This window comes from Streptopelia decaocto, assembly GCF_964273445.1.
Source record: "Streptopelia decaocto genome assembly, chromosome: 5".
Classification (NCBI taxonomy): domain Eukaryota; kingdom Metazoa; phylum Chordata; class Aves; order Columbiformes; family Columbidae; genus Streptopelia; species Streptopelia decaocto.
The window spans coordinates 8,664,264-8,690,891 of record NC_138659.1 but is presented as its reverse complement, the minus strand read 5'-3'; the positions used below and the strand labels follow the sequence as shown (position 1 = coordinate 8,690,891).

At 40.6% G+C, this 26,628-nt stretch overlaps 3 protein-coding genes and 1 long non-coding RNA gene across 4 annotated transcripts; 3 read left to right on the top strand and 1 right to left on the bottom strand.

The window, feature by feature from the left end:
• The first annotated feature begins 125 nt into the window (after positions 1–125).
• On the top strand, positions 126–11,187 carry RABGGTB (Rab geranylgeranyltransferase subunit beta). Its single transcript, XM_082052578.1, has 9 exons — positions 126–256; positions 1,066–1,173; positions 2,228–2,425; positions 4,763–4,868; positions 6,291–6,343; positions 6,463–6,573; positions 7,878–8,003; positions 8,656–8,805; positions 9,668–11,187. The coding sequence occupies exons 1-9, from the start codon at positions 152–154 to the stop codon at positions 9,806–9,808; spliced, it is 1,098 nt and encodes a 365-aa protein (XP_081908704.1). The 5' UTR covers positions 126–151; the 3' UTR covers positions 9,809–11,187.
• LOC309439673 lies at positions 2,491–3,005 on the top strand. Its single transcript, XR_014184057.1, has 2 exons — positions 2,491–2,538; positions 2,584–3,005. It is a non-coding gene; the product is annotated as an uncharacterized lncRNA (long non-coding RNA).
• A 1,401-nt stretch (positions 11,188–12,588) lies between the features above and the next one.
• On the top strand, positions 12,589–15,409 carry LOC309439672 (histidine protein methyltransferase 1 homolog). Its single transcript, XM_082052579.1, has 2 exons — positions 12,589–13,398; positions 13,597–15,409. Exon 2 carries the CDS (start codon positions 13,790–13,792, stop codon positions 14,828–14,830), a length of 1,041 nt encoding a protein of 346 aa, XP_081908705.1. The 5' UTR covers positions 12,589–13,398; positions 13,597–13,789; the 3' UTR covers positions 14,831–15,409.
• Positions 15,410–19,268: 3,859 nt separating this feature from the next.
• On the bottom strand, positions 19,269–21,902 carry LOC309440225 (14 kDa phosphohistidine phosphatase-like). Its single transcript, XM_082053658.1, has 3 exons — positions 21,647–21,902; positions 21,071–21,195; positions 19,269–19,461 (listed from the first exon to the last, which is right to left on the bottom strand). The coding sequence occupies exons 1-3, from the start codon at positions 21,774–21,776 to the stop codon at positions 19,369–19,371; spliced, it is 348 nt and encodes a 115-aa protein (XP_081909784.1). The 5' UTR covers positions 21,777–21,902; the 3' UTR covers positions 19,269–19,368.
• Positions 21,903–26,628: the final 4,726 nt, after the last annotated feature.

Below are 26,628 nucleotides of genomic sequence, written 5' to 3'. Positions count from 1 at the left end.
GGCGCCTGCCTGCGCGGGGAAGCAACCGTGAGCCGACCAGCGGCCGGGCTGCAGCAGCAGCTCTCGGCACGGCGGGCCCCGCGGACGGTGCCGCTCTGGACCGCTCCGGGCTCCCGCCTTTCCCCGGCGCGGCCGCGGGCCGGGACTGCCGATGCCGGCAGGCGGCGAGTGGGCAGCTATAACGGGGTCCTGCCGTGCGCCGCTTCCCACCCCGCCCTGCAGGACGACGCTCCTTCCGGTAGAGGCGGTGAACATGGTGGGTACCGGCGGGAGGGCCCGGTCGGGCCTGCGGGCCCGGCAGCGCTGCGGGCAGCGGGGCCGAGGGGCTGAGGCTGTGGCGGTACCGGCACCGCGGGTGGCCCTTGTCAATCCGGTTCCAGTTCCAGAGCGGAGTGGGAGCTCCGGCCTGCGGGGCCTCGGGCTCCGCTGGGCGGGCGCGGTGCGGGGCGCGGTGCGGGGCTCTTACTTCCGTGGTTCAGTTTATTTCTGCAGAATTGTTGACTTTTCTCAGCTTTATTGAAAGATCCTGTTGGTCAGTTTCCCTGGGAAGGGTCCAGCCTGACTGGAAAGCGGTAGCGTGTGATGTGGCCCCTGACAAAGGGATCTTTTTTTGGTGAAGCGAATCAAATACGAACTGAGGGCGGCTGGAATTAAGTGCCCAAATCAAAAGCAGAACTGCCCGATGGGGTCCAACACGCCAACCCGGCCGTACCTTCCAGCTGGAAATTGCTTTTCTTCAGGACAATATTGCCACGGTCTCAGGTTTCAATTGCCCTAGTAAAGGGATTTCCTCAGGGCTGAAGAAACTGGGACACACTCAGCATCCAAAGAGAAGCCGGGGGATGCATCGGATCCCTGGTTGCAGGAAAGAAATAAAAATAAAAAACACAAGGAGGGAAAAATGAGCCAAAGTTAGTGCTCATCGGTGCGTTTTGTGTCCTTTTCTAATGTTTCTGTTGTGTGAAGAATGTGCCTGTGCCTGGTTACGGCCGCTGGCTCAGCCGCGCCAGGTGCTAAATCCTCTGGAACCGACAACACAGTTGACAATTTTGGTACTTTTTACAGGGGACACCACAAAAGGATGTTATAATCAAACCCGATGCCCCAAGCACGTTACTGACAGAGAAACATGCGGACTACATAGCCTCGTATGGAACAAAGAAGGATGACTATGTATGTATCGGTTTGTTTAGTTCAGTTGTGGTTTATTAGTAGTTATAATAACCCTTATTTGCTTGCTCAGAGTTGAGGGTTAGATGTGTGAGTACAAGCTACTTGTTCCTTGCCCCACAATCCAAAGTATAAAAGAAAGATGCCTTTGTTAATTTCCACAGGTCTGTGATGAGTTCTGGCATGTATTACCTGAGTGTAACTCTGAAGATTATCACTCTAGCTCTAGAATTACTCTGAGACCTGAGAAATTAACTACTTTTTGCTTTTTTTGTCTGCTAACACACACAAGGAGTGCACCTGCATTTACATGTTGCTCTTTCCATGGGACGAGAGCTGAATCTCACCACAGCACAGTTCTGTGCTCATTAGGTTTGGTAAATATTTAACTAGCGTCAGTTTTATAGCCATAGGTTATCCGATGTAGCCCACATCAATAAGATTCCAGTTCCAGCAGGTGAAAAATGCCAATAACTGCTTATGTCTGAAGTTACAGTTACCTTTGCTGGCCACAAAATAACTCCAAGCACTATCACTTATTGTTGTTGTTCTTGTGCTTAAAAAGCACCAAATGTAGAAAGTAACGTGTGTGGGTAGCACAGATGATGTGACCAGTGTAGGAGAATTCCACACGAATTTTCACTTCATAGTGCAACTTTAGATTGCGGTGGTTTTGGTGCTTGGAAGTAAGTTTCATTAAACGTTGGACTTGTTATTTTTGGGACTAGTTGGAGTGGTGGTTTGGATACCAAGATAATAACTGATCTGAAGTGAACTGCTGCTGAGCTACTTGTGTGTGCTTAATTTGTCACTGAGCTTGATACTCTGAGCTAGAAAATAGAGAGAAGGAAGGGAATGTAGCATGTGTGTATATGTGTGTATGCACACACACACACACACGATGTACGGAAGACCTGTGAGCAGCTGATGCATAGTCAGCCATTAATGGGATGGAAGATGGTTGACTTGGTAGGAACTTTGTTAACTGATGAATTTTCATTGCTATGTGTTGATAATGTGTTTATCTGAATAAGAACTAAAGTAATGCACTGCTTAGGAATACTGCATGTCGGAGTATCTGCGGATGAGCGGAATTTACTGGGGGCTGACAGCGATGGATCTCATGGGGCAGCTGCACCGGATGAACAAAGAAGAAATTCTGGAATTCATCAAATCTTGTCAACACGAATGTGGTGGAATAAGTCCCAGCATAGGTCACGATCCCCATCTTCTGTACACCCTCAGCGCTGTCCAGGTAAATGTGACTGCGTCGTTTTAGAAAAACAACACAATTTTTCATTAATGATTTTGATGATTGCAGGTTTACAAACCAGGTACTGTTGAATGCCAATGGCAAGAACTATTTCAGTATGTTATTAAAAAAAATCGAATGGACAAAACTTTAGGATTTAGCTGTACCATTTTCTAAAAAAATGTCAGATTTGAGAACATTGTGCTTTTATTGACTGTATAACGCTGACTGCATTCTTGATGAATTTTGTAAAAGTCATCTTGAAATACTCAGCTACAGATTTTACTGGAGGTTTTTGTAGTTAATTTTGCATTTTATAAATCCTTACTGTACATTAAGGGGAAAGATATGTATAACCAGAACATGAGTAAAGTTTGGGATTTTATTTTTTAATGTATGTATTTCTATATAGTATAACCATAATTGTGTAATATTTCTATAAACTATGTATTTATGTAATACGTTTAATTATGCGTTGTGTGTTTACACTTTAGTAGTGTACAAAAGAACCATTGTAGTGCTCACTTCTTATTGTGTTCCTCAAATCTCCTTTTTTATGTATAACTTAAAAATTATACCAGTCTGTTGAGCATTTTCTTTCTTTGTTTGGTGTGTGCCCTTCCCCTGAGTAAAAGTAACTCTCTATTTTACTTTTTCTCCGTAACTGTCTGCATTTTAGATTTAATTTCTGACTGCCTCTTGTGTATTTGTTTTGTTTTGTTCTTCTCATGCAAACCGTTATGGAAAAAAAATACTGAAAAGGCTCAGATAGTTCTGAGCAATTGGTTGATTGCTTGTCTAATATATTTCTAGTTGAAACTTATGTAACAAATATTGCAATGGTGTTGCAAATAATAAGATGGCATCCTGTTTTAGAAAGAAGGTGTGTTGGCTTTGAAACCCTTAGGTAGGGCAGAAGAATGTTTCCTTGGGTGAATGTTTCCACTGAGGAGCATTGGCTTGTTATCTGCTCTGAAATTGGTATTTATCACCGTGTTAGCTCTGGAATTACCCATGGGTACTCTGAGAATCAGGTAACTATAAAGTTTCTTTAGGCTTTTATATTTGAGCTTTTCCAAAATGTCCAATCAAACTCCTTTCACAATCTCCAGTCCAGTGTAAGGAGAAAGGCGTACAATTGGGATTGTTTAATTTTGCATATTAGAGACGTTAGTTCTTACATTCTTGATGTTCTTAGGAGATGCTTTCACTTTTACTGAATTTGGCTGTAAATGTGCGAAGTTGAACGGTGTCAGCAAGTGCTGACTACAGTTTTTGTGGTGACCTCAACTGGCGTGTCTTACTGAGCAGGCGTGTTCTGCGTGGACAAACACTGTTGGTTCTGTCTGCATACCCAGGATGTTTAAAGGGTCAAGTCACATCTGCCTTTGATCACAGCTAATAGTAATTTGTTCAGATTTGCTTTTAAAAGGAGCATGCTGTGATTATATATTTTCTGTGGAGCTGCACGTTCTTTTTTGCATTTCCTTAAATTTTATCCAACAGTTGAAAGATTCCAGCTAACTCTAGGTGCTAAGTCATGGTTATTGGTATTTTTCAGGATTGGCACTATAATATTGCTTAGTTTCAACTGTTCTTTCTATTATGCTATTTATAAATTCTTAATTACTCTCTTTACAGATTATGCAAGTTATGAGTAAAAGCAGAAGCCAGCTGGGCTCAGACACAGGACTGTTGTTTGCACATGACATTGTGTCACAGGGCTTTGCTGGTTCAGATCAGCGCTAGCTCAGAAAACTTTGTGTTCCCTACTATGACCTTTATTTTTCTTCCAGAATATATTGACTGTGCAGTTTGTTTCTAATTGTATTGTTCATACTTTCTCTTTAATTATTGCCATTTGGTTCTACTCATTGTATTTAAAAATTAAATGTAAAAAAAATCTTATAATTTGAAACTCATCATTGCTGACAGGCCTGGGCTGCAAGTGGTATCAGTGACCAGCTGTTTAACTTACACTTGCACGTGTCCAAGTAGCAGCAGTGCACAAACTACAAATTTGCAAATCTAGGATCTGACTATCCCATTACAAAATTAACCATAATCAAATCTCTCTTCTACATAATGCTGACAGAAAAACAAATAAACCTGATTATGCTTTTGAAAGGATGGATAGAAGTTGGAAATTAATAAAACATGGAAGAGTTCAGCTTGAATTACCTATATTTTTCATTTGAATTGCAGTGAATGCAATTTTATTTGAATAATCCTTACCAAATAGTATTAACAGTCAATTAAATAAAGTCTTTTATATATCCAGGACTTAATTTTTTAAAATTTTTACCTGCCTTTGTAACTATGCCTTTTTTTTTTTTTCAGATCCTTATCTTATATGATAGTCTTCATATTGTTGATGTAAATAAAATTGTTGAATATGTACAGAACTTGCAAAAAGAAGATGGATCGTTTGCTGGAGATGAATGGGGTAATTTTTAGATCCTAAAATTTAGTGACTAGGTTGACATGTGTAAGTCTGTGAACTTAAGTTTCCATGGATGGTCTTTTTGCTTGTATACGAACACTTATTTTCTAAGCTATGAAAAAGAGATTTTGTGAAGGACAGAGTTGTATTTCCTTCCTTTGATAAATATTTTAAGCGTCAGTTCCATTCTTTCATTAAAAATAAATTGTCCAGCTCCTAAAGAAGAAAACTGTGGGGCATTTATAACCTGTCAGTACTTTATATACTAGATATGCTTTTCCATAAGGAATGTTTTATGCTTGGTATTTAATGGCAGTCAGTTATGATCTTCATATCAGCTGCAAAAGGTTCTTTCCCTATATGGGAGTGAGTAAAACTGGTTTTGTACGCATGAATTCCTGTTAATACTGATTTTGTTTCTGCACATAAATCCTTTACAGAGAAGGGTGGTATTTTTAAGCTCTGGCATAAATCTTTAGTCACTCTAAAAATACTTATCCCCATGGAACACTTAAATTTTAATAAATCACTCGTGTTACTGTTTTGGTAAAATTCAACAGTCAAGATGAGAGCAGTATATGCATGCTGCTAAAGGGAACTGTTATGCTCTGGTAAAATGGTTCGTAGTTTGCTGCATTCTTTTTGTTGAAGTATCAAAACAAACATACTGAATGCACAATGGGTTTATGTTATTTCTGACAGGCACTTACAGTGCAGCTGAAGGAGCGTGATAGCTGGTGTAGTACAGAGCAGCACATTTGTTTTACCTGTTTCAGCTTGTGGATTTCTTAAGAAGAAAAGTCTTGCATCAGTTTGATCCAAAAAATGAATATTTGCAGCTGTGTTCAATTCTAAATTTTGACTTCAAGTATTGTTTGTGCTAGGAGAGTTACATTGGTATAGCCTTACCAATCAGTTGTCCTGCTGTAGGTGTAGCAGTTTTGGCTTAGCTTCCAGGTATAAGTATGCAGAAGAAAACTTGCAACTTTCATCAGCTGTCCTCTAAAATTAAAAATGGCTTCTACTTCTGCCCAGATTTAAGGCAGATCAAAAGGTGTGTCTGAGTATTTTTGAGTCCAGTGCTCTGCAGTTACCCAGTAGAGCATTACAGATAAATTCAAATTATATAGTTATTTGTAAATTACCACTAGGTGAATTGATTTGAATATATATCTGACTATACACTAAAGGAGTTGTTTGCTCTTATTTGCAGTAAGCACACAGATGAGTTGTAATGTATGCTTTCTAAGTTACTGAGGAAATAATTAATGGGCTGGAAGAAGAGACAGTACGGGGACAATTTTTGGCTGATATTTGTTGCTTTTCAATGTAAAACCGAGTGTTTTAACATTTTGTTCCATATTTTCTATTTTTTTGTTGTTAATAAAAATACACTTATTTCTTTCCCTGCCCCTTACATTCTAGGAGAAATAGATACAAGGTTCTCCTTCTGTGCTGCTGCAACGCTTGCACTTCTGGTAAGTCTTAAAGCGTCACTTACATAAGTACAGAATCTTATTTTTGGTACTGCTGAAGTTTCTGTAGTCAATGAGCATGGTAGAATATGAAGTGCATTAGACGCTTTTCTGACTTGCAGGGAAGGCTGGATGCTGTTGATGTGGAGAAAGCGGTAGAATTCGTGTTGTCCTGTATGAACCTGGATGGAGGGTTTGGTTGCAGACCAGGATCCGAATCACATGCAGGACAGGTGAGTTTTTTGACTAGTGACAGTGAATTCCAAAAAAATACACAGTATAATCCAGTTCAGAAGAGAGTGCAGTAGGGTAACTGGAAGAAATTTAGAGATCTCTCAAGGAAGATAATCTCACTGACTTGTTCCAGCAGAAAATTTGCATAACAAATACCTTTCCTTTTTTTTCTTTTTTTCATGAGAGGGGTTATTGAACTTAACCCAAATTTATAAGTAGAAGTCAACTTCTATTAAAATATTTTACTGTTGTTGCAATCACTTGTTAATTTTGCGTAACTATGGTGAGCAATGCCATAGGTAGGACTCACCTCAGCACATTCAAATACTAGAGGTATTTTGTTGAGAAAAAGTGTTGGGTTCCCCCACCTTCTTCTTTCTAAATGAGGAAAAAAAATTAAACCTGGTCCATGTACCTTTTCCTTATGAATTTTATATACAGTAGCATTGTCCGGATGGTCTAAATGGCTGGATCATGTTCTAGTGTTTAAAGAAATCAGATTAAGTAGCTGAACCCACTCTGCAGCTGGCGTTTTCTGGGAGAATTAGATCTGCTGTGCATATTCACATACTCCTTAAAATGCCTGTTAAGGCAACTCCTTTGCCTGCACCATAGTTAAAAAGTTTTCTGGGAATATCACATTTATTTTGTAGTAATCTAGGACAGATTATTAGGAAAAGGCAATTAGGAGACGGCTTTAGTTGATATTGTGGTTTCTTGCAGTTTGTGCTCAGCTGTTTTCTTAGTGACCACATGGAACGTGACTGGAATGTGCTCTGTAAATGTTACTTACTAGGAAAAAATGAACAGGCATTAATCAGTGCACACGTATTACATGCCACATGGAAAGTAAGCCTGACCTGGCCAGATGTATGTGGGATTGCTGGGGTAGTAATGGTCAGGGTTAAACTGTTTCTCCTAGAGAACTCATTTGGTCTGTGGTTTGCTCTCCACAAGCCCTGGGGCAAGAGGCACATGCAGAACAAACCATAGCTGGGTGCAGAATTTTCATAAAGGCCATATTCAGTATATTTTCCAAACCTTGCATTAGTGTCTTATATTAATAAAACCTTCCTTTTCATCATTACATTGTGTAACTGGTACTTTTATGCAAAAGCAACTGTAACAATAACATATTATCTAATGGAAAACTAAAACTAATTTGAAACTAAAAGCTGAAATATGTCCTTATTTTGTTTTGTGTTCACATGACTGTATTCCTGCTTTGAGATCTTCCTGCATTCAGTCTGCTAAACTGTACTTAGTTTTTAAATACACAAAAAATTTATGTCTGTAATTTTAGATCTATTGTTGCACAGGATTTCTGGCTATAACAGACCAGTTGCATCAAATAAATGTTGACTTGCTGGGTTGGTGGCTTTGTGAACGTCAGTTACCTTCTGGAGGTCTCAACGGGCGACCAGAGAAGGTATTGTCTTCTATTTTTTTGTTCAAACCATAATAGAGATTATTTTTCTAATGCTGAAGTAGTTCTGGAAAATGTCATGACTTATATGAAAAACTAAACTTTTCAAGGCAGTCAGGCCTTCATTTTGATTCTTCATTTTGTCACTAACACTTGTCATGCAGTCCTTGGCTACACTTAGTTCGAGCACTCAGTGTAGGAAATCACACACACTGAAGGTCCTGGCGACCGCTTGAACCAGCATCCTGTTGAATCAGGACTTGAATATTTGGTGACAGTGAGAATAATCTCTGCTGCAGGATTCGTACAGAAATCACTAGTAGATATGAAGTTCTTTGTACTTACTGCTGAAAAAGGCACTGTGATTTTTTTTTTTTTAATCTCTCCCACAGAGCGTGAAGGCTGTTCCAAAATCACATTCTGTGGCTTTGTTTCTTGAAGGGGTTTGGAAAAGAGACTTTCCTCCCCTGAAAAAGGGATGTCCTCTGAAAAGGGACTGCATGCAGGGACTGTTACCCCAGATAAACTCTTTAAGTGGTGTTTTTCTGCAGCGGTGTTATGACAGCACACCTCATAATTTCCAGAATCACCAGGAAAATTTGCAACATCCTGTTCAAAACAAAATCAAATAATAATCTGCTTCTCTGCTTGCCAGTTACCTGATGTGTGTTACTCATGGTGGGTGCTAGCATCTTTGAAGATGATCGGTAGGTTACACTGGATTGACAGAGAGAAACTGCGCTGCTTTATTTTGGCTTGCCAGGATGAGGAGACTGGAGGATTTGCGGACAGACCAGGAGATATGGTAAATAATCCTTTACTCAATTAAAATATACTTAATTGAAAATTTCAACTGAAAAAGCTTTCTCATTAGAGTGTAACTCAACTCGTGATCCAGATGTAAGCGTTTTGCAGAGCCTGCACTTTACTTTGAAGGAAAGGACACGGCAGAGCTGCTTTGGAAGGCTTTCTTGGGGAGCATATATTTTTATATTGCAGTTGCACTGTAGGATCCCCCACTGAAGTCAGTTGCCATTCCTTACAAATTCTGGTTTGCTTCTCTTAACACACACCACACAAATTGTTTCGCACAAGACCAGTTTGAAGATCTCTGTAAAAATACTGTGTTCGGTGGTGGGGTTTTTTTTGGATGTGTGGGGTTTGGGGCAGTTTGGTTTGTTTTGTAAAATGAGATGCAAGCTAGAGTCCAGTTTTGTAGCACAGTACATTGCTGCTCCCAGGTCAACATTTTACAGCACAGCTCTGTATTCAGAGACCACTAAAGAGCATTGTAATGTTGCAGAAGAGCAAGTGGGGAATTTATGGAAGTGGTACTTGATCAAATTTACTGTCAAAATTTTTAGTGCCTCTACTTCTGCTACCCTATTGCATGCTAATAGAAACACGTGAGTGCTTCCTGCCAAATTCAAAGTTGAAAATCATCCTAGCAGCAGTCAGTCAACAAGCATCTCTGAGAAACTCGTAGTATTGTAAATGCATGCTGTGGAAATTGTCTTGCCTGTCCATGCGTGTCAGCACAAGTGAGAGTTGGTTCAGTTGCATTGGAGACTGGCAGTTCTCTTGCTGGCAAAGAAAAGCTTTGTTCCATACAAATGAAGAGCTGATTGACTTTTGGAAACAGACACAAACTTTCTTTCTTCTCCCAGGTGGATCCATTTCACACATTATTTGGAATTGCTGGACTATCTTTATTAGGAGAAGAAGAAATTAAAGCCGTCAATCCTGTCTTTTGTATGCCAGAAGATGTCCTTCAAAGAATAAATGTACAGCCTGAGCTTGTGAGCTGAACCTCGTAGAGGCAAAAGGTTGATATGCCCAGTTGCTTTGGTTTTACTGATTTAAGTCATCTCATCTCTGAAACTGTTAGCATATTCTTGGTTGAGGTGTGTTTACATTATGATAGTAAAGCAATAGCTTTACTGTGGGCCTTGTCACTTTGTAAACTGTACCAGAACCAGCTGGTTCTAATAATCTGAGTATAACATGTTCTTTGATTGTATATGAGAGATATAGAAACATTTCTAACCTGTATCTAAATATATGGGCCTTTGCGGTTTTTATTTAAATATTCAAGTCAAAGTAATAGTGTGCATGCTTATTTTTTGTATTCCTGTGGTATCAACCCTGATAGCCTCTGTCTTTACACAAGCATGTTTTGATGGTGGATCATACAAAGCACTTTAAAAGAATATGAAGAAAAAACCCCAAACAAAATGCTACTTAAGTCACGCACTTAATGCCACACACTTGCGTATTTAATTCTTCCTGTTCACATTTGCCATTGCTTTTATATACCAAGAAGCAAGCTTTTTCTTCTGATAGTAATTGATACCAGTGAAAACAAAAATTATGGTTCCATTAAATATATGTCTTCATTTATTTATGAGTCCCTTAGGCTCTATAGGACAGTGACTTGTAACTGAATATAGAGATGATCCTCAAGTTTTTGCTACATTGAAATCCTGCTTTCATAGATTTTAAGACAATAATTGCCAACACTTGATTATGGTGTAATTGAGAATAAAGGTAGCTCTGGAAAATGTTTGTTCTCTGAAGGATGAAGTCCTCTTTGTATTCACAGGAGCCCTAAAATTGCCTCTTAATTTACATTCCACATACCCTGGCTGAGACCGAATGGTATTCCAGTTGGACTGTTATATACAGTAAAAGGTACTCATGAGGGGGAGGAAGTCTGTGATAATCTCTGTACTTATGCTTAAGGATGGTCTAAAGTAGTTTCAAACCCAGTTTTAAAAGCCAGCTGGTCAGTTTCGTCCAACCTGCTCATGTCAGTAGAGCCTAAGTGATCTGTAAAGATCTTCTGAGGTTGTAGGTTAAAAAAGAGGTAAGTGCACAAACTAAAAACTACCTAAGAGTATTCTTCCATTCTTTACATTTTTTTAAAATAATACTGTATTTGTAGAAAGAGAGTCATCACAATTTTTTTTTACACAAAATCACATTTTCTGTTAAGTGTACTGTGAAAAAAATAGTTGCCTGGTGTGTCTTTGTTAAAACCTGTGTCATTGTTACCAACTACCTCTATTTTATTAAAAGTATTGATGATATTTTTTTCTGAGCTTATGTAGTTAGAAATTTTGCAGTAATTAATGTACTGTTCTTAGTCTTCAGTTACAGGTCCTCTATTAAAGTCTTTTAGAAATTCGTGCTTTCATAACCTTTTTTTTTCCCCATGGAAATCTTGATGTTATCTTAGTACTTGATCTTAGGTACTGTGGTGTAGCCAATATTCCTAGCAATAAATTTTGCCAGATGCTGTATGAGAATTTGTGAAAGAAAAATTAATAATTCAGGTACATTTATGTACATAAAATTGTGTATCTGTAGATGCATTTGTTGAAAGTAAATCTGTGTGTCGGGGGGAATCAACACCCATTCTGTTACCTTCGAAGAACATGGTCAAATCCAGGTTATGTGCTTTATTCTAAAGATGCTTCTTTTCAGTTTTGCTGAGACAGCTTCATTGGCAAGTTCAGCTTTGTGTCTTGTGACCATAAGAAGGGAAGAAAGATGGAAGACAGACCTTCCTTTTGGTTTACTTGGACTTCTGTCAGAGCAGAGAAGGTCCAACACCAGCTCCAGGAGTCTGGGTACACATTGAAAGTTGGATGTAGGACCTGAAATTCAGGACGGCAGCAGTAACTGGACCCGCACCCACTGTCTCTCGTCCTTTGCGGTGAGCTGGAGTTTGTGCCGCTGACATTTTCAGGGCTGTGCCTGGTGCTGGGAGCACGTGCGGTTCAGAACCAGGCGGCCGGGGTGATGCTGCTGGGAATCTGAGCAACCATCAAGCTGCAGCTGCAAGAAGAGCTGTGGCTGAGTAGAGCTGGGCTTTGGTTTGGAGGTTTGCATGTGTGTTAAATTCCAGAGGAAAACTTTGTCTAGTCAGTTAATTGAAACAGTTTTAGTGGTGTATATTACATGCTAATATACAGAGCAGTGTTACAATATGCATAGAAGGATGTGTACTGTAGACAATTCTAGATGTAAACAAGCATTATGTTTTTTATTGGGATCTTTTGGCATCTAAACTCCAAAGCAAGGGTAACCATTTGTGAAGCTCCTGCTAAGACAGTGTCTGAGTATGGTAGAATGAATGTGGCACAGATCATGTTTAGATGCTTCACTTGTGTTTCAGAGAGCACAGCAGAGCATTTCTTTGCACTTTACTGTCTGCAATTGCATATTTGTGCAGAACTCATTGCTGCCCATACCGTGTTCTGCTGTTCCGGTCATGGCTGCTCCCGCAACCTCGCGTCTGGGGTTTTCTCTTCAAACCCCTCATGGTGGGTCTGAAAGTCACTAGTTAAAGCATAAGTATTTTTAAGTAGTGTATAATTGATAAGCCAGTGCAACACAACAATCGATAGGAAAAGAGGCACCTTCTTCGTCACTACTTACAAATATGCTCAGTCCAGGCTTCAGACTCTTGATACATAGAGTAAAAACATTAAAGAAACTCAAACTCGTTCTGCCATAAAGATTATCTTTAAAGAACCTGTAAAAGTCACAGTGATTTCTCTCACCCTGTCCCTGTATACAGTTTACCTGTGGAATGAAATTGGCTCTGATGCTCCATAACCCACACGGGCAGATACACCCAAGTACCCACACCATCAGCACAGGTATTTCTGCAGTGCCTTGGGAGAGTAAGTCTCGGTGTTTTCTGGGAGACTGGGGGTGTTATCTACAGTGCTAAATGAACCACACGCTGCTTTCTACTGTGAATCTTTTATTTCAGCGAAGGGTTGTACTCCCTTTTAGTGTAAACACCTGCCAACCAGCTTTTCTGTACTGTGTCAGCTCCCTAAAGACGCTGCATCACTTTCCCTCCCACAGATTTATTTGCTTGAACCGTGCAATGCTGAAGCCTGAACACTTCTGCACCCCCAAACCATTTTGGGATGGCTCCCCACAGCCGCCTAGCAGCCGAACCGCCCCCCCTCCGCCGCGGGAAGGATATGAGGAGCCGGGGCAGGACGGCGGGCAGCTCCCGGCGGCAGAGATCCCAGTGCCAGCCTCCCAGCTGCTGCAGGAGCAGCTCGGGGTCCGTCTGGGACATGGCGCCGGCTCCGCTCACCTCAGTGACGGGCAACGGCGGGAAAAGTTACGTCTGCTATCCCAGCAGCCTCCGCGGCGCCTTTACGCATGCGCTTTACGAAGCGGAAGGGAGGACCGCTCCACGTGGAAGAGGCGGAGAGCGATTGGTACGGGGACCGGCCCGGGCACGGGAGGGGGAACGGGGGCAAACCGGGCCGCGTCCCCTTGTGTGGCCCGCACGCTCCAGTGGGGGTGCAGGGAAGGGAAGCCGGGCCTTAACAGCCTCCCTGCGCCTCGGTTTTGCGTCGCTTGAAACGTGAGTTTTACCAGAATAAGCGGCTTCCCTAATTTACCTGAGTGTACCTACAGTACATGGGCACTTGTAACTCTCTTTTCAGAAATTTAAATGTTTAGAGGATTCTGGGTTTTTTTAAATGAAAATCAGGATGCTACAATTATATTGTTTGCGCTAATATTCTGCAGTTTAATGATACATAAAACTGTTTATTTCCAGAAGTAATTCACCTGATTCACTGGCAAAACATCTGATATTCTACCTGCAAAGCACTCTTCCCCATAGCGATAACTACATAAAAACAGCATCTACAAAAAAAAAATTTGAAGAAAAAAAAAAGATATTTGCATCAGTATCACTCTTTTGGCTGTAGTAAATTAAGTTTTTTTTTTTTTAACTGTTATTTCCGAAAATGGATTTTCGATTTAATTTTATTATTGATGGAAATGAGAACAATGAACCTGACACTCAGGATAAGATGGACTTAAAGCTGTGCTCACCAAAACACAAGCAGAAATGCACAAAGAAGAGCAAGAAGACTGCTGAGACTGTAGCAGACTCCAGCCCAGGGCCGGGTACTGATAAGCACCGAGATGAGACACCGAAGTTCTGCTTTAAAGCTGCCAAGGAGCACAAGATTCCTGAAGATCTCGACAAAGTATTGGAAAATAAAGTCATGAAAACAGCGTCAGACCTGTATTACACAAGTACAGCTGCACTGGAAATGAGGTGTTTGGATGGCACCGATGAGGAAGGCATCATCTCTAAAAGTGTCTCTTCTCACTCCGATCTCATCCCTGGAGTTTACGAGGGAGGACTGAAAATCTGGGAATGCACCTTTGATCTCATCAATTACTTCTCTGAGGCCGAAATAGAGTTTACCAACAAGGCTGTATTGGATCTTGGCTGTGGGGCTGGACTGCTGGGAATAGTTGCCTTAAAGGGTAAAGCTGAAAAAGTCCATTTTCAGGACTACAACAGCACAGTGATTGATGAAATAACCTTACCCAACGCAGTGGCTAACTGTATAAACGCAGGCAGTGGAGTCAACAGAAAAACAAGCAAACCTCCTTCAAAGAAGCCCAAAAAAGCAGAAGGACTCTTACCTGATGCACTCAACAAATGCAGATTTTTTTCTGGGGAGTGGTCTTCAGTCAGCAAGCTCCTGTTAAGCAGCAAACCTGTTTCAAAGTATGATATAATTCTCACGTCTGAGACCATCTATAATCCCGACTACTACAGTGCTTTGCATGATACGCTGGCTCAGCTCTTGGATAAAAACGGCCGTGTGTATTTGGCAGGCAAAGTACTTTATTTTGGGGTTGGTGGTGGCATCTACATCTTTGAGAAATTCATTGAAGAGAGAAATGTGTTTAGGAGCAGCATAGTTAAAATAATTGATAAAGGACTGCAGCGATGTATTATGGAATTGGCCTTTAAAGATTCCAGTTAAAATTCAACCACTGGTCCTTCAAAAAATATCTTAAAGACAAAATGTTTTAGTTGTCTATCTCTTTGCTTTTTTCCTCTGTTGTTATTCTGGTTTGACAAATTAAGGATGCTTGTTATTGAGATGTCTGACAAATTCTGGTATCTGACTAGAAGTGAAGGTCTTTCTGATTCTGGTTTGGCATAAAAAATATGGAGTTCTGCCTAACTACCTTCCGTTTATGCCAATTAGTTGCTATTTATATGCATTTAAAAATGAAGCGAGTCCCTTTCTCCTCTACTACTCATTCTTGTGCAGGGCCAGAACTGTACAGCACAGGAGTGGCTGCTGAGCAGGGCCTGAATCAGATAATTTAGCATCATAATAACCTGCAGAAAGTGGTTCCCAACTTAGATGTGGTTTAACTGCACACCAGATTTCAGAATTGGCTGCGTACCTGTGTGCTCTGCTGCTTCGCCACCAGAGGGGGGTGTGACAGTATTTATCACTTTCTGTGCTGTTCTCACAAATCTTTGTAATGGTTCCATCTGTAATGCACACCTGACTTTTATTCAAGCCTTTGAAAAAAAGCATGCCAGAGGATATTTACTAGCGTGGTCTGTAAATTTTTGCATTCAGATTTTGATATATTACTCTAAGAAAATTTCAGCAAGTAATTGGGAATAGCAATTTCTGTTTTAGAAGCTGAGTTGAAAGAAGATTGTATACAAGAGAAGTTCCATAAAACAACCAACCAATAAACCTACAAATGCAATCCAGGAAACCAGAGGATGACAGAACTGAGCTTCAGGTGACAAGTGGGAAAGGAGATAAACTGTACTCTTACAGCAGATTGCCAGGTAGATTGCTGTACTTTTTTTTTTTTCCCCAGAAATTAACTGCCTATACACTGACCCATTTTCAAAACTTGCTGGGGGCTAGTACTGAACACTCACACCTCTTCAGTCTTTTCAGCAGTGTGGCAGGGCAGCAAGTGTTCAGAAAAGCCTGTGTACAAGTCACTCCTGTCTCCTAGGCTGAAGATAGTGATGTTGCTGAAGAAATTTATTTTAAATATACAAACAAACCCAAAGAACTACAAAAACTGGCTGCTCGATGTCACCAACAATTCACACAAAAACTCATTGAATGTTTTGTCTTAATTAAAACTGGACAAAAAGCTATTCTACAACTCTTAAAAGGTACAAAGCTACTGCTTATTATTGCTTCACTGCAACAATAATTCATTAGGTGCCCTTGCAGAAATATAAACTTAGAGACAGCCACTGCAGAAAGATGGACACAAGGATGATCCATGTAGGGGAGACAGGACAATAGTCTGAGGGGTTGGAAAGAAACTTATTACAGGTGTGACCTAAATCACTTTAGCTATTGCGTAAAGTTCCCATCACTGAAGGCTATGAAAGTCCACAGCAAGATTCCTATTTTGGCCATGCTGCTATTAAGATAGAGTCGTAGAGGATTTCCTGTACTTTGCAGAGAAGACTTAACTACAGTTGTTTCAAAAACAACTGTAAGCAGACTATGGGATGCTTTGGAAACTACTGAAGTTGGTTTTCTGTAGGAGAGAGGGGGATGATGCAGTCAGTTGTGCCATGGCTGTGACTGCACTCCGGAATTTTTCTGCATCTACTCCAAACTTTCCTGATGATAAACAGCTGCTCACTACAGACCGAAGAACAAAAGGAAGTTTTCACAGATCAATAACATACTGTTAACAGTTCTATGTCAAAACTGAGAAGTTGGAAACAAAGTGACTACCATTTGCCATTTTTCAAACCTTAGTCATAAGACAAGTGGTGGCTTGCACATCATGACCAAATAGCTTATTCTACACCTCCTAAGCCTAGTGCTGTTTCAGAGAAGCATACCTGAAGTAATAAGAAATGCTGACCACTATAACAATGAATATGGTTAAGAACAAGAATCTCATGTATATTTTGATGAATAAAGATGACACAATCTTCTACCATAATGCTTCCTCCTGAAAATATTCCATGATCAAATTCGCTGTCTTGGGTTTAATACACTACTCCTTTGCTCAGCATCCTTGCTTGATTCTTGGATTGCTCAGGTAGCTCTGTTTTCGTGCAAATACAGAATTGGCTTTTTTAGGACTTTCAAGTGAAGACTGCTAGAGCCACAATCACACAGTGATCACATACCTGCAAAACAGGAAACTCCACACAGTATAATTAAGTTCTCATTTCAGAATTACAGATGAGAATTAATAAAGGGTGTTCTCAGGTGAAATCAGCAAAATTAGCATTGGGATTTCCAAAATTCAGATGAGTTTTATTCTTAAAATACTGAGCGGAAGCAGAATTCAACACTGAAGATTTCTACACTGGTTATTCTGTTGGTGTTTCAACATCAAATACTGGTTTCCCTAATCTATTATACATCACTAAGGCTTTCTCTGCTTCCCAAATCATCACCACCTTAGTGACCAGTTCCTGGCTTCTCTTCATGATCTGGAATAAAAAGCTTTCACTCACTTGTAATACTTGTACATCTTACTTAACAGTTAGGGAAATTAACATTTCCCTAAATGACATTGCACTAAAAAATAACAGAATTGGGAGGATCCTCAACGTATTTTTTTGATGACACAATAAACCCTCAACATCAAGCCCAATTTCTTGTATGAAGAAACAAAGGTAGAGATCAGCTGGTAACTCAATTTATTAGCTCATTCCAAATCATCACCCGTTTTCTCCCCCTGCCTTGTCCTCTCGCTTTTGAAAGAGTCATCATAATAAGAAATCCGGTCTAAGTTATATCTTTCCTGTAAGTATTGTGGAGAGAAACATTAAAATCAGTCATAAAAGATCTCAGGAAACTAAATTTAAAAGCTTGTTTGTTTTAACAGGCGCTATCCTGAACTGTTGACTTCCCTTCTAAGACTATTTGCTAGTTTTGGGAAATGAGGCTATTAAATCAGTTGTGTATACTGGCACCAATTAAATGGCATCCGTTACAGTTATTTCACTAAAGCTTAGGGGGAAAAGCCGACGAGGAAAACTGAAGTGGGAAGCGCCCAATTTGCAAATTATTGACTTGTGTGCTATTCTTGGTTACTAGGTACACAAGCATTTAATTGCATTCTGTAATAAAAATCTTGTTAAGCAAAATCAAACCTGTGATCAGTGTTATCATGGCGTTTGAAGTGGGGCAGCCAGAAAACTCTTGCACAAGGGCATAAAGGGCAGCACAAACAGCAACTGCAAAAGCTGCCAGAGGTGCTGGAGGGGCAAGTCCAGGCTGCATTTGAGGGGAAGCAGGTGCCAACCAAAGGACCTGCAGCACCAGGTTTAACAGATCCTGCTCCCAGGTCATTACTGGGATGGAGATACCTGGAACTCTTCTAATGAGGAATGGACTGGAAGGTCCGAGGATGAGAAGAACCAACCAACTCTGCCCAACCAACCAAAACAAAGATACAGAACGGTGACATAAAATGGATAATTAGTATAATACAGCAGTAACAGCAGGATTTTTTTCGTGATAGAAACTGGACTAAAGCCTCTCAAATTTCATACCGTTTGTACTTTAAAAGTCACCACTCACCACAGTAGGAACCATAGCAAAGGGAAGAACCAGGACTTATGTACAAACACCTCTTGAAGACTGCAAGTCAGGCAAAAGTACAACAAAATACTGCCTTGAAATCCACAACAGCATTCAAGAGGAAACAAAAAAAGGTGAAAATTGTAGCAAGTAACTTCACAACAAATGAAGGGCAACATCCTGCCCTAACAGGAGGAAGCAGGTACTTGTATTTAATTCAGACACTGCCTAGATGTAACTGGGTCTGGCTGGGAGGGAATTAACTATAAGGTAATTATTGCCATAAAACAAGCAAAAAGTATCATTATACTCAGAGGGAATAAAAGCAGTACAGGGGAAACACAATGAAACAAGTATTGTCAGAATTTGATATCACCCTCAGCTTGCTGTGGGGAAGGATCTTCCAGAAACACGAAAGATCTTGATCATTTTGCATGGAACACATATTAAATTACTGAATTTTCAAAAGAATGGAGTAAATAGAAGATTTAGATCACTAGTAAAGAACTGTGTCAACCCCACCCCACTCTGATTTTTATAAATGTGGCTTCGAGAATTTAAAAGCCTAAAGAGCAACAGAAAATAAATGAAACAGAAAACACTGCGATCAGAAGACCAGAGAACAGGTTTGGTCCTGCAGTGTTTTTAAGCTGATGGTAAAATCCTGATGTATCCTAAATATATCAGCAGGATAGGGCTGGAGGAAAACATACTGAAGATAAAATGATGTGGGAGTGTTTAATTAGATGGCATGTCAAAAGGAGCAGGCAAAAAAAGCTTAGAACTGCAGATTCTGCACAAAGGAATGATCTGAAAGATATCTGGGGAGTGATTACTAAAAGTATAATAAATTACAGCAGAGCCCAGTTACTCCAGATTTATGGTAACATAGACATTCCATTTTATTTATTAAAGTAGAGCTTACAGAATTACCAGTTTTAAACTGCTTGTTGTGTTCATAAGTAGCTGATTTATTTCTTGTCATCCGACCATGTAATTTCATAATCTGTATATACTTTTTTCAGGATCTCTACAGTTACTGAATGATCTGCTTTTCCATAGCCCTGCAAGAAAGAACAAATACTTATTAGACACATACAGATAGTAAGTCCACAGAACCACCAAGTTCTTGTCAACACAAATCACCCAGTTATGATTTGATACTTCAAATAATTCACACACAAATCTAGTTTCTAGAAAAGTTATTCTCACAGTATGAAGTTTTATTTTTTTGTTGTCCTCTCCAATTCCCCCACCCTGGATTCACAGAAAATGAACTGAGATAAGGTCAAGCAATCTCAAGTAATAAAGGATGTGTTTTTCACATCATGATTTCTCCAGCAGAAAGCTGTTTTTAAAATGATCCCAACCCCTCAGCTACCACAGTTACTGAGTGTTCCTTTAAACCACAGAGATTGCACTGACCCACTTGAATGGATGAGCATAAAAACAACTGATTTGTTTCAGCTGAAGGAAAAGGGAATAAGAAGCCACATGTGTGAACATTTGAGTAATATTCTAGCCAGTAAAGAAATCACAGTCTTCATGTTTTATTTATTTGCAATCTTGCCATAGCTGGTAAAAGCATAATTTAAATACCTGTGGCATCAAGGTACCAAAAGCAGAGAAACAAAGTATTTTCTATGGACATTGCTTTACAGGAGCCAAGAGGTCACCACTGCCTCTTAACACTAAATTGACAGCTGAATTAATAATACAGGTGTCAAGCCTCATCTAAAAATACGGTTATAACAAGGACCCACAACCACAAGAATTTAGTAGAATAAGCATTATACACTGCCCTTCCACCCCATAAATATCCTAAAGAGTTTCTTTTTTCATATGATTCCAGGTATCAAGAGTCATCTTGGAACAAAAGCAGCACTAACAGTAAAAAAAAAAAAAAATCAAATTCCAACCTTCACCTTACCAAGGGAAATAAATTTGAAGTAACCACCACTTTTTATAAAAAATTCATTTAACTTAATAGAACTATTTTCTCCTTGTCTACATTAGAAGCCTAGAATCTTTACTCACAGTATTACTACAGAAGCAGCTGTGTTCATCACAGAGCAACACTGGAAACAGACTATAGCATTTTCCTTAAATTCAAGAAATCATTACCGCTCAACTGAGTCATAAAGAAATCAAACAGAACAGTAGCAGGTAAGAAAAATGTTCTGGTTTTCATACACTTGGAAGTTACTTTTATTCACACAAAATGCATTTATATGAAACTACATCTTCACCACTGGTTGTACTCTTCTCAATGCATACGTAGAACATTCACAATTTAACTGGTCAACTACCAACCAACATTTTTATTGGCAAATAAAGATCATAATATAGCTGCATCAGGACCCTGCAGCCACAAACAGGCTATTCCTGCTCTGGCAGTAAGGCAAAAAAATTCTACGTCACAAGATGCTAACTTCTATTTTTAGCCCCAATTATAACTTGAAGCTGATATTATTCCACATTAAGTTATCTAATTCTTTTTGCTTTGGTCTCCTGCCCTTAAAAAGAAGTGCTCTAATCCATCTCACAAGTGAGCCAGACAAATTTTCCAGTTAATGGTTATGCTGTGATTCAAGTTGCTGAAAGCCATCACACAGTAAAACCCCAAAACATCACAGATGAAAGGATGTGAAGGAATATAAGAGGTGCACTTACTGTAGAAAGCCCAAACACCCTAATTTTCTTGTCTTTGCTATTATGATCAATTTTCCCTCCTCCAAGGCACTTGCATTCATATCCCAGCTTTTCCATCTCAGGATTTACTTTTTCAAATATGTGATCTGCACAAAAAGAATGGTTAGAGCCATCAGAATACACACAAGGCATAAAATGCCCTAGAACTCTTATTTTCAGCTATTTTACACTCGTTTTCCTCCAGTTCCCTTCTCTTCACCTGCAGGACAGGGAGGTCTCTCTTGATCGACATAGAAAAGCTTGAATTAAGGTTCCTTATTTCATTTTTTTACTTAGTTAACACATCTCATTCTCCTAAATTATCAGGTTTGGAAATGGCATCTGACAGAGACATCGACTCGCTTTTCATATTTGCATGAGACGTCTATAAGGCGGGAAAGAAAAAGGGGGGGGGGGGAGTTCCAAGCTGTGCCCGCTGACACCAGCCCCCACAGACCAGGGGTTCCCCTCGGATTCGCTGGGAAGCGCGGGCCCCGTCCCGCACCTGAGGGCAGGCCCCGCTAACGCCCACTTCCCCAGCCCCGGCCTGGCACCCACTGTGGAACTCGGCCGCCTTGGTGCCGCGGACGATGTCTCGCTGCTCGCCGCCGCCCGGGCGCTGCAGCCGCACCAGGATGTACTTGAACGTGCCCTCGGGGTCGATCTCCACGTCCCGCACCGCCGCCATGGCGGGGCCGCCAGCCCTGGGGGGGAATGGGGCGCGTCACCGCCGTCCTGCGCGGCGGGCGGGAACGAGCCGCTCGCGCCCGGGGGCGGGGCGGCCGCTGCCGTCGCTATGAGGGACCGGGACCGGGACCGGGACCGGCAACGGCAACGGCAACGGCAACGGCAACGGCAACGGCAACGGCAACGGCAACGGCAACGGCAACGGCAACGCCGGCCGCTCCTCACAGGCTACGTGAGGCTGCCGGGGAAAGACGCTTCGGGTTGCCTGTCGAGGCCTTAAGGGTGCCCTTCACCATGAGCCCCTTCCTTAACAGCCGTTCTGCTTCTCCCCGGCTCACAGAACTGGGGCCATGCAGCGGGCACCTTCCAACGAACAGTGGTAGCACTGATAAGCAAGGGCAAAGATGGCAAAGGAAACACTTATGGTATGTCTCAGATAGAAGCTAAACTGTGAAAGAACTTGTCTTTCACAAGGAGAGTGTGCATCTGGCTTGACCTGGTAGGAGTTTAAACTGATAAGTTTGTGACTTGGTTATAGGTAAAGCAGAACTTGGTCCTATTCTCCTTAATGCTTTTGTCTTCCCAAGCACCTGCCTTGTGCAAAAGTGGTTTCCCATGCCGTGCTGAGCTCTAGGAGCTTCCTGTTGGCTTTTAGGCCAAAGACAGAAAGCCCCTGCTCTGGGTGGTAATTGTTAGTGCGTCACTTTATGGATCTCGGGAGTACAAAGAGGATGGCATGGGGCAATGGGGGTCTCATGGCAGAGACAGCCTGCCTCCCATAAAACTGCGCAGAGGGACTTTCTTTTTGTAATGGGATTACTCATCTAACCGTGGCGGCGACTGTTATGCTATTTTCTGAAAAATAAGGGGACTTTTTATTTATTTGCTCAAGGACACTCTTCACAGCGGTATCCTGAAAAGCTTTGTTGTGAGGGAAAGTATTGTAAATATCTCAAATTACAGCAAACCACTGTGATGGTATTAATAACTAGGACAGGGTAGTGGTTATTTTTCTTGAGTAGTTCCAACCACTGTTTGTTTCCTGCTCTGTGTTACATATGGGGCTTGTTTTCCACTATGGTTTGCAGGCTTTGGACTGGACCCAAATGATGATAAAGCTGCATTGTTATTCCTTATGCCCTTCCTATCATCAGGTTGTTTTAATCTGCACGGCCTTGTACAATTCACCTATCCTTATGTTATCTTTGGTTGTGCCAATATTGCAAGGTACTCTGAAGTGAATTGAACTGCTGGTGTAACAGAACGTGTGGTTATGCAGTTGTTAGGCTGAATCTGGAAGACCTCAGCAGAGTTATTGGTTGGGCTCCTGATCTGAACTTGGTCAAACTTCTCTACGTATGCCAGCAACCAGGGAGATTAAAAAGAAGCAACAAAACTCTGTGGTTCATGTGCCATGGTGTGATGGCAGGGTATGACTGCTGTAGCTATCCTTGTTCATTTTCATACAGGTATGAAATATTCTGGTGTGCATCATATTTTTACCTTCTGAAAGTACTTCCTGGGTGTCTTGAGAGAGATAAAGCAGATAATAGCCTTGTTTTCTCTGTTGCATCCGTTATAAGAAGGTCCTATGATTATGTTTTTATGTTTAATAAATGTTGAAAGTGTTAATAAATGTCATCTCAGTTTGAGATCATGATAGATATCAGTGTTACTGTATTGCTATGAATTTGATGAATATAGGTGGAGAACAGAGACACTGTGGCTGTTCCTGCTGCGGGAATGGGTTCCTGTGTGTCAGGTGAAATATTTAGGTGATGCAAACTGCTGATGGGGACAAGTAGGTTTTTGTTGTCACATTTAACTGCATTTCTGCTGGGCTTTGTGGTGGCATTAAGGCTGTCATATTTGTATCTTGTATCAGTGTGGGGGTTTTTTTGTTGGTTGTTTGTTTTACTTTAGGTCTGTATGCTTATGAATGTGTAAATGGACTTCCCATTTGAATGTTTCCGTGCATTCGAAGATTAGATCTTCACAGAAGAGAATCCTTGCCGATAGAAGGTTCATAGCATCTCTGTGCATTTCTCCACATCAGTTCTGCGTAGTCAGTAAAAGTATTTTGCTATCAGACTTCAGTTATGGACCTACTTTCAAAATTCAAGCAGAGCACTAAGTATAGTATTTCATCTTCTCTGCTGGGCTGAATGTCAGGAATCCAGCTCTGAGGCTAAATTACATTTAGAGTCACACTGCAGCCTTCAAACAGGTTGAGTATCTGAGATTACTCCTTTCCCCCACATTATGTTCTGTGTTTCAGCTTTCAACTAAAGTCACTGAGTGGAAAAGTTTAGTACAGAGTAACTGAGAGTTACAAAGAAAACATGCTGCTTTCCCTTTTTGAGTAACTTGGTAACAGAAAGGATCCCTGAAAAAGCTTGGGGTTAAAAATCCCAAATGGGTTACCCCTTGTGCAAGGCTCATGAGGTTTTCTAATCTGTAGTTTAAAGCTAATTTGGCCTTGAGCAGAATTTTTAAGAAATTGTTATTGACTGTTGACAGCTGTAATTTATTTTATCAATTTGGATTGAATGGAGGGATAGAGAAGAGAAAGGGGAGGCTGTACTGTGGCTGGATGTGGAGATATCAAAGCCAGTTGTAACTGAACAAGTTCAGGTAGCCGAAGTCATCTGGCTGCAGAAACACAGAATTCAAATCCAACTGGCTTATCCTGCCAAAACCTGGGATCAGTTTACTGTGCAGGTCTTGGACCTGCTATTTCTAGCTTGCTTGCAGTGCCCAGGCTGCACCAGTTAACTCATGTGGTGTCTTAAAGGAAGAAACTGAATTGTAGTTCAAGATAAACTATAACATTTCATTTGAGAATATGCAAAAAACCCTGTGAGCCAGGAGTATCTTAATGTCAAAATATGTTCATATTTATTTTATTTAACCTCTGAACAGCAAGTGACTAGAAAAGGAATATTAATGTTGTGCAAATGTGTTAAATATGTATTATGCTGCAGTGAAGCTAATAATGGGATTCTCTCCAGACATTAGGCCAGTCCAGGTTACCAGAGTCAGGAAAAGGGAAACAATCATCTTGAACTCCAGCTTTATAGATTTTTCCTTTTATTGAGTTATTTGACAGCAGAACACAAGATGTAAGGATGTGCTTGGCCTATTGTTGTGTTACAGGAAAATATTAAGAAAAGATTTTTTGGAGTAGGTAATTTCCATTGCATGTAACTCTCATACAAGAGAGAAAATAAAATGAGCGTTAACTTTTAGTTATACTTGCCCCTTGAGTTGAGCTGAAGAATGCCTAATACACCGGTGCAAATGAAGGAAACTGTTGTAAATTATTACTATCATGGACATCAAAGATCACAGGTCTGCTTTGCTGCTTGGCCTGCTCGTTATAATAGACTTTGAATGAATATTTTTCTTCAGCAGCTGTTGATTAGCAACTCCTCAGATTAGCAAAGAGGCCAGAACAAATGCAGGATAATAACATTATCTCTCTTCGTATTAACATCTTTTGGATCTGTCCATGTCTAGTCAGTTCAGAAGCCAGAGACTTGGTTTGCACACTGGAGGTTGAGAATCCGAGCTAACCTCCAGCATGCAGGAGTGGAAAGGACCTCTGCTGTGTCCTTTATCCATTGGTCTCATATGAGCCCTTTCAGAAATTGAACATAAAACCAAGTTTTGGAGATTTCTTTCCAACTAATAGAAAGCAGTTTTATAACCTCATTGCTGTGCTGGGTAGAAACTTCCTCTTAATTTTCACTCTACATTTACTCACAGATGGTTTATATCTTTTTTTTTAGTCCAAACTGCCTTGAAGTACTGGACACATGTCCCTGCCTCTAGAAGTCCCCTTGGTCAGTGAAACCAGTCTGCTGGGTTTGTTTTCCGGGCTCTGCTGTCCTTTGGTTGTCCTTCCCTGCCCTTAGTGTCCCTGCCTTACAGCATATGTTGGGGGCATGACAAAAGTATGGTGTGCAGGTGATGATTCCAGAGGCCCAGCTGTTACTCTGTGCTCTGTAGAGACAAACGGTGTGAATGAGTTGTTTAATTGATCAGGGTTCATTTATGTGGGATATATGACAACCTGACTAGAAGGGCCTTTCAGCCACAGCTGCTTTTCTTCAAGATAAACTCATGAATTTGCCTTAATGGAGCAGAGATATGAGGGTATTTTGAATGGTGGTTTTAGGGCTTGGAGGTACCCAGCAGGGAACCTGTGTCCTTCCTTAGTCATGGTGTTGGGATTGCAGTTCTCTAGGAAAAAAAAAATCAGAATGAAGGTGGATGTGGAATGTAATTGTATCAAGTCTTACTTCCAGAATTCTTGATATAGATTGAAGGAAAAAGGTAGATTATTTTTATCGTTATGGTGATCTACTTACATTTATGTCTGTGGGCTGATTTAGCTGTAGCAGTAATTCTGCTTTGAGACAAGGTACATCACATGCAGAGCAAAACAATGAAAAGCTGCTTTCCCAAATGTTGGCATTCAGGTCAGAGAGTAGTGTTTGGTATATGTAGGAATGTATTCTTGTTACTCCATGTTACTAAATTACATACCCTAGTAAGTGAAGTGCCTTTAAAAGGGCATGTACACTGTTTATTTCGGGGGAAGAAAATTGAATCCTCACTTAGAGAACAGATGCAAACCCACAGAACTAGTGGTTTAACTTTTTTTTTTTTTTTCTCCCAGTAGCTAATGGTATAACCCAAGTAAGAGATGAAAAATTACAATACTGTCAATTTTGTTCTGAATTCTTTCCCATTGCTTCAAGTGTCTAAGCAAATGTATTAGCTCTCATTTTTGTTAATAGAGAGAGAATGCATCTCCTTTGATTTAACCTTTAGATAAACATTTGTCT

Bases quoted from the DNA above. Each gene is read 5' to 3' on its own strand.
- RABGGTB (XM_082052578.1), top strand. From the start codon at position 152: ATGCCGGCAGGCGGCGAGTGGGCAGCTATAACGGGGTCCTGCCGTGCG. The intron at 1,174-2,227 runs GTATGTATCGGT...TGCACTGCTTAG, and splicing joins GAACAAAGAAGGATGACTAT to GAATACTGCATGTCGGAGTA. The intron at 6,344-6,462 runs GTAAGTCTTAAA...TCTGACTTGCAG, and splicing joins CTGCAACGCTTGCACTTCTG to GGAAGGCTGGATGCTGTTGA.
- LOC309439672 (XM_082052579.1), top strand. From the start codon at position 13,790: ATGGATTTTCGATTTAATTTTATTATTGATGGAAATGAGAACAATGAA.
- LOC309440225 (XM_082053658.1), bottom strand. From the start codon at position 21,776: ATGGCGGCGGTGCGGGACGTGGAGATCGACCCCGAGGGCACGTTCAAG. The intron at 21,196-21,646 runs GTGGGTGCCAGG...CTTTTTGTGCAG, and splicing joins CAAGGCGGCCGAGTTCCACA to ATCACATATTTGAAAAAGTA. The intron at 19,462-21,070 runs GTAAGTGCACCT...TCTTTCTTGCAG, and splicing joins GGGTGTTTGGGCTTTCTACA to GGCTATGGAAAAGCAGATCA.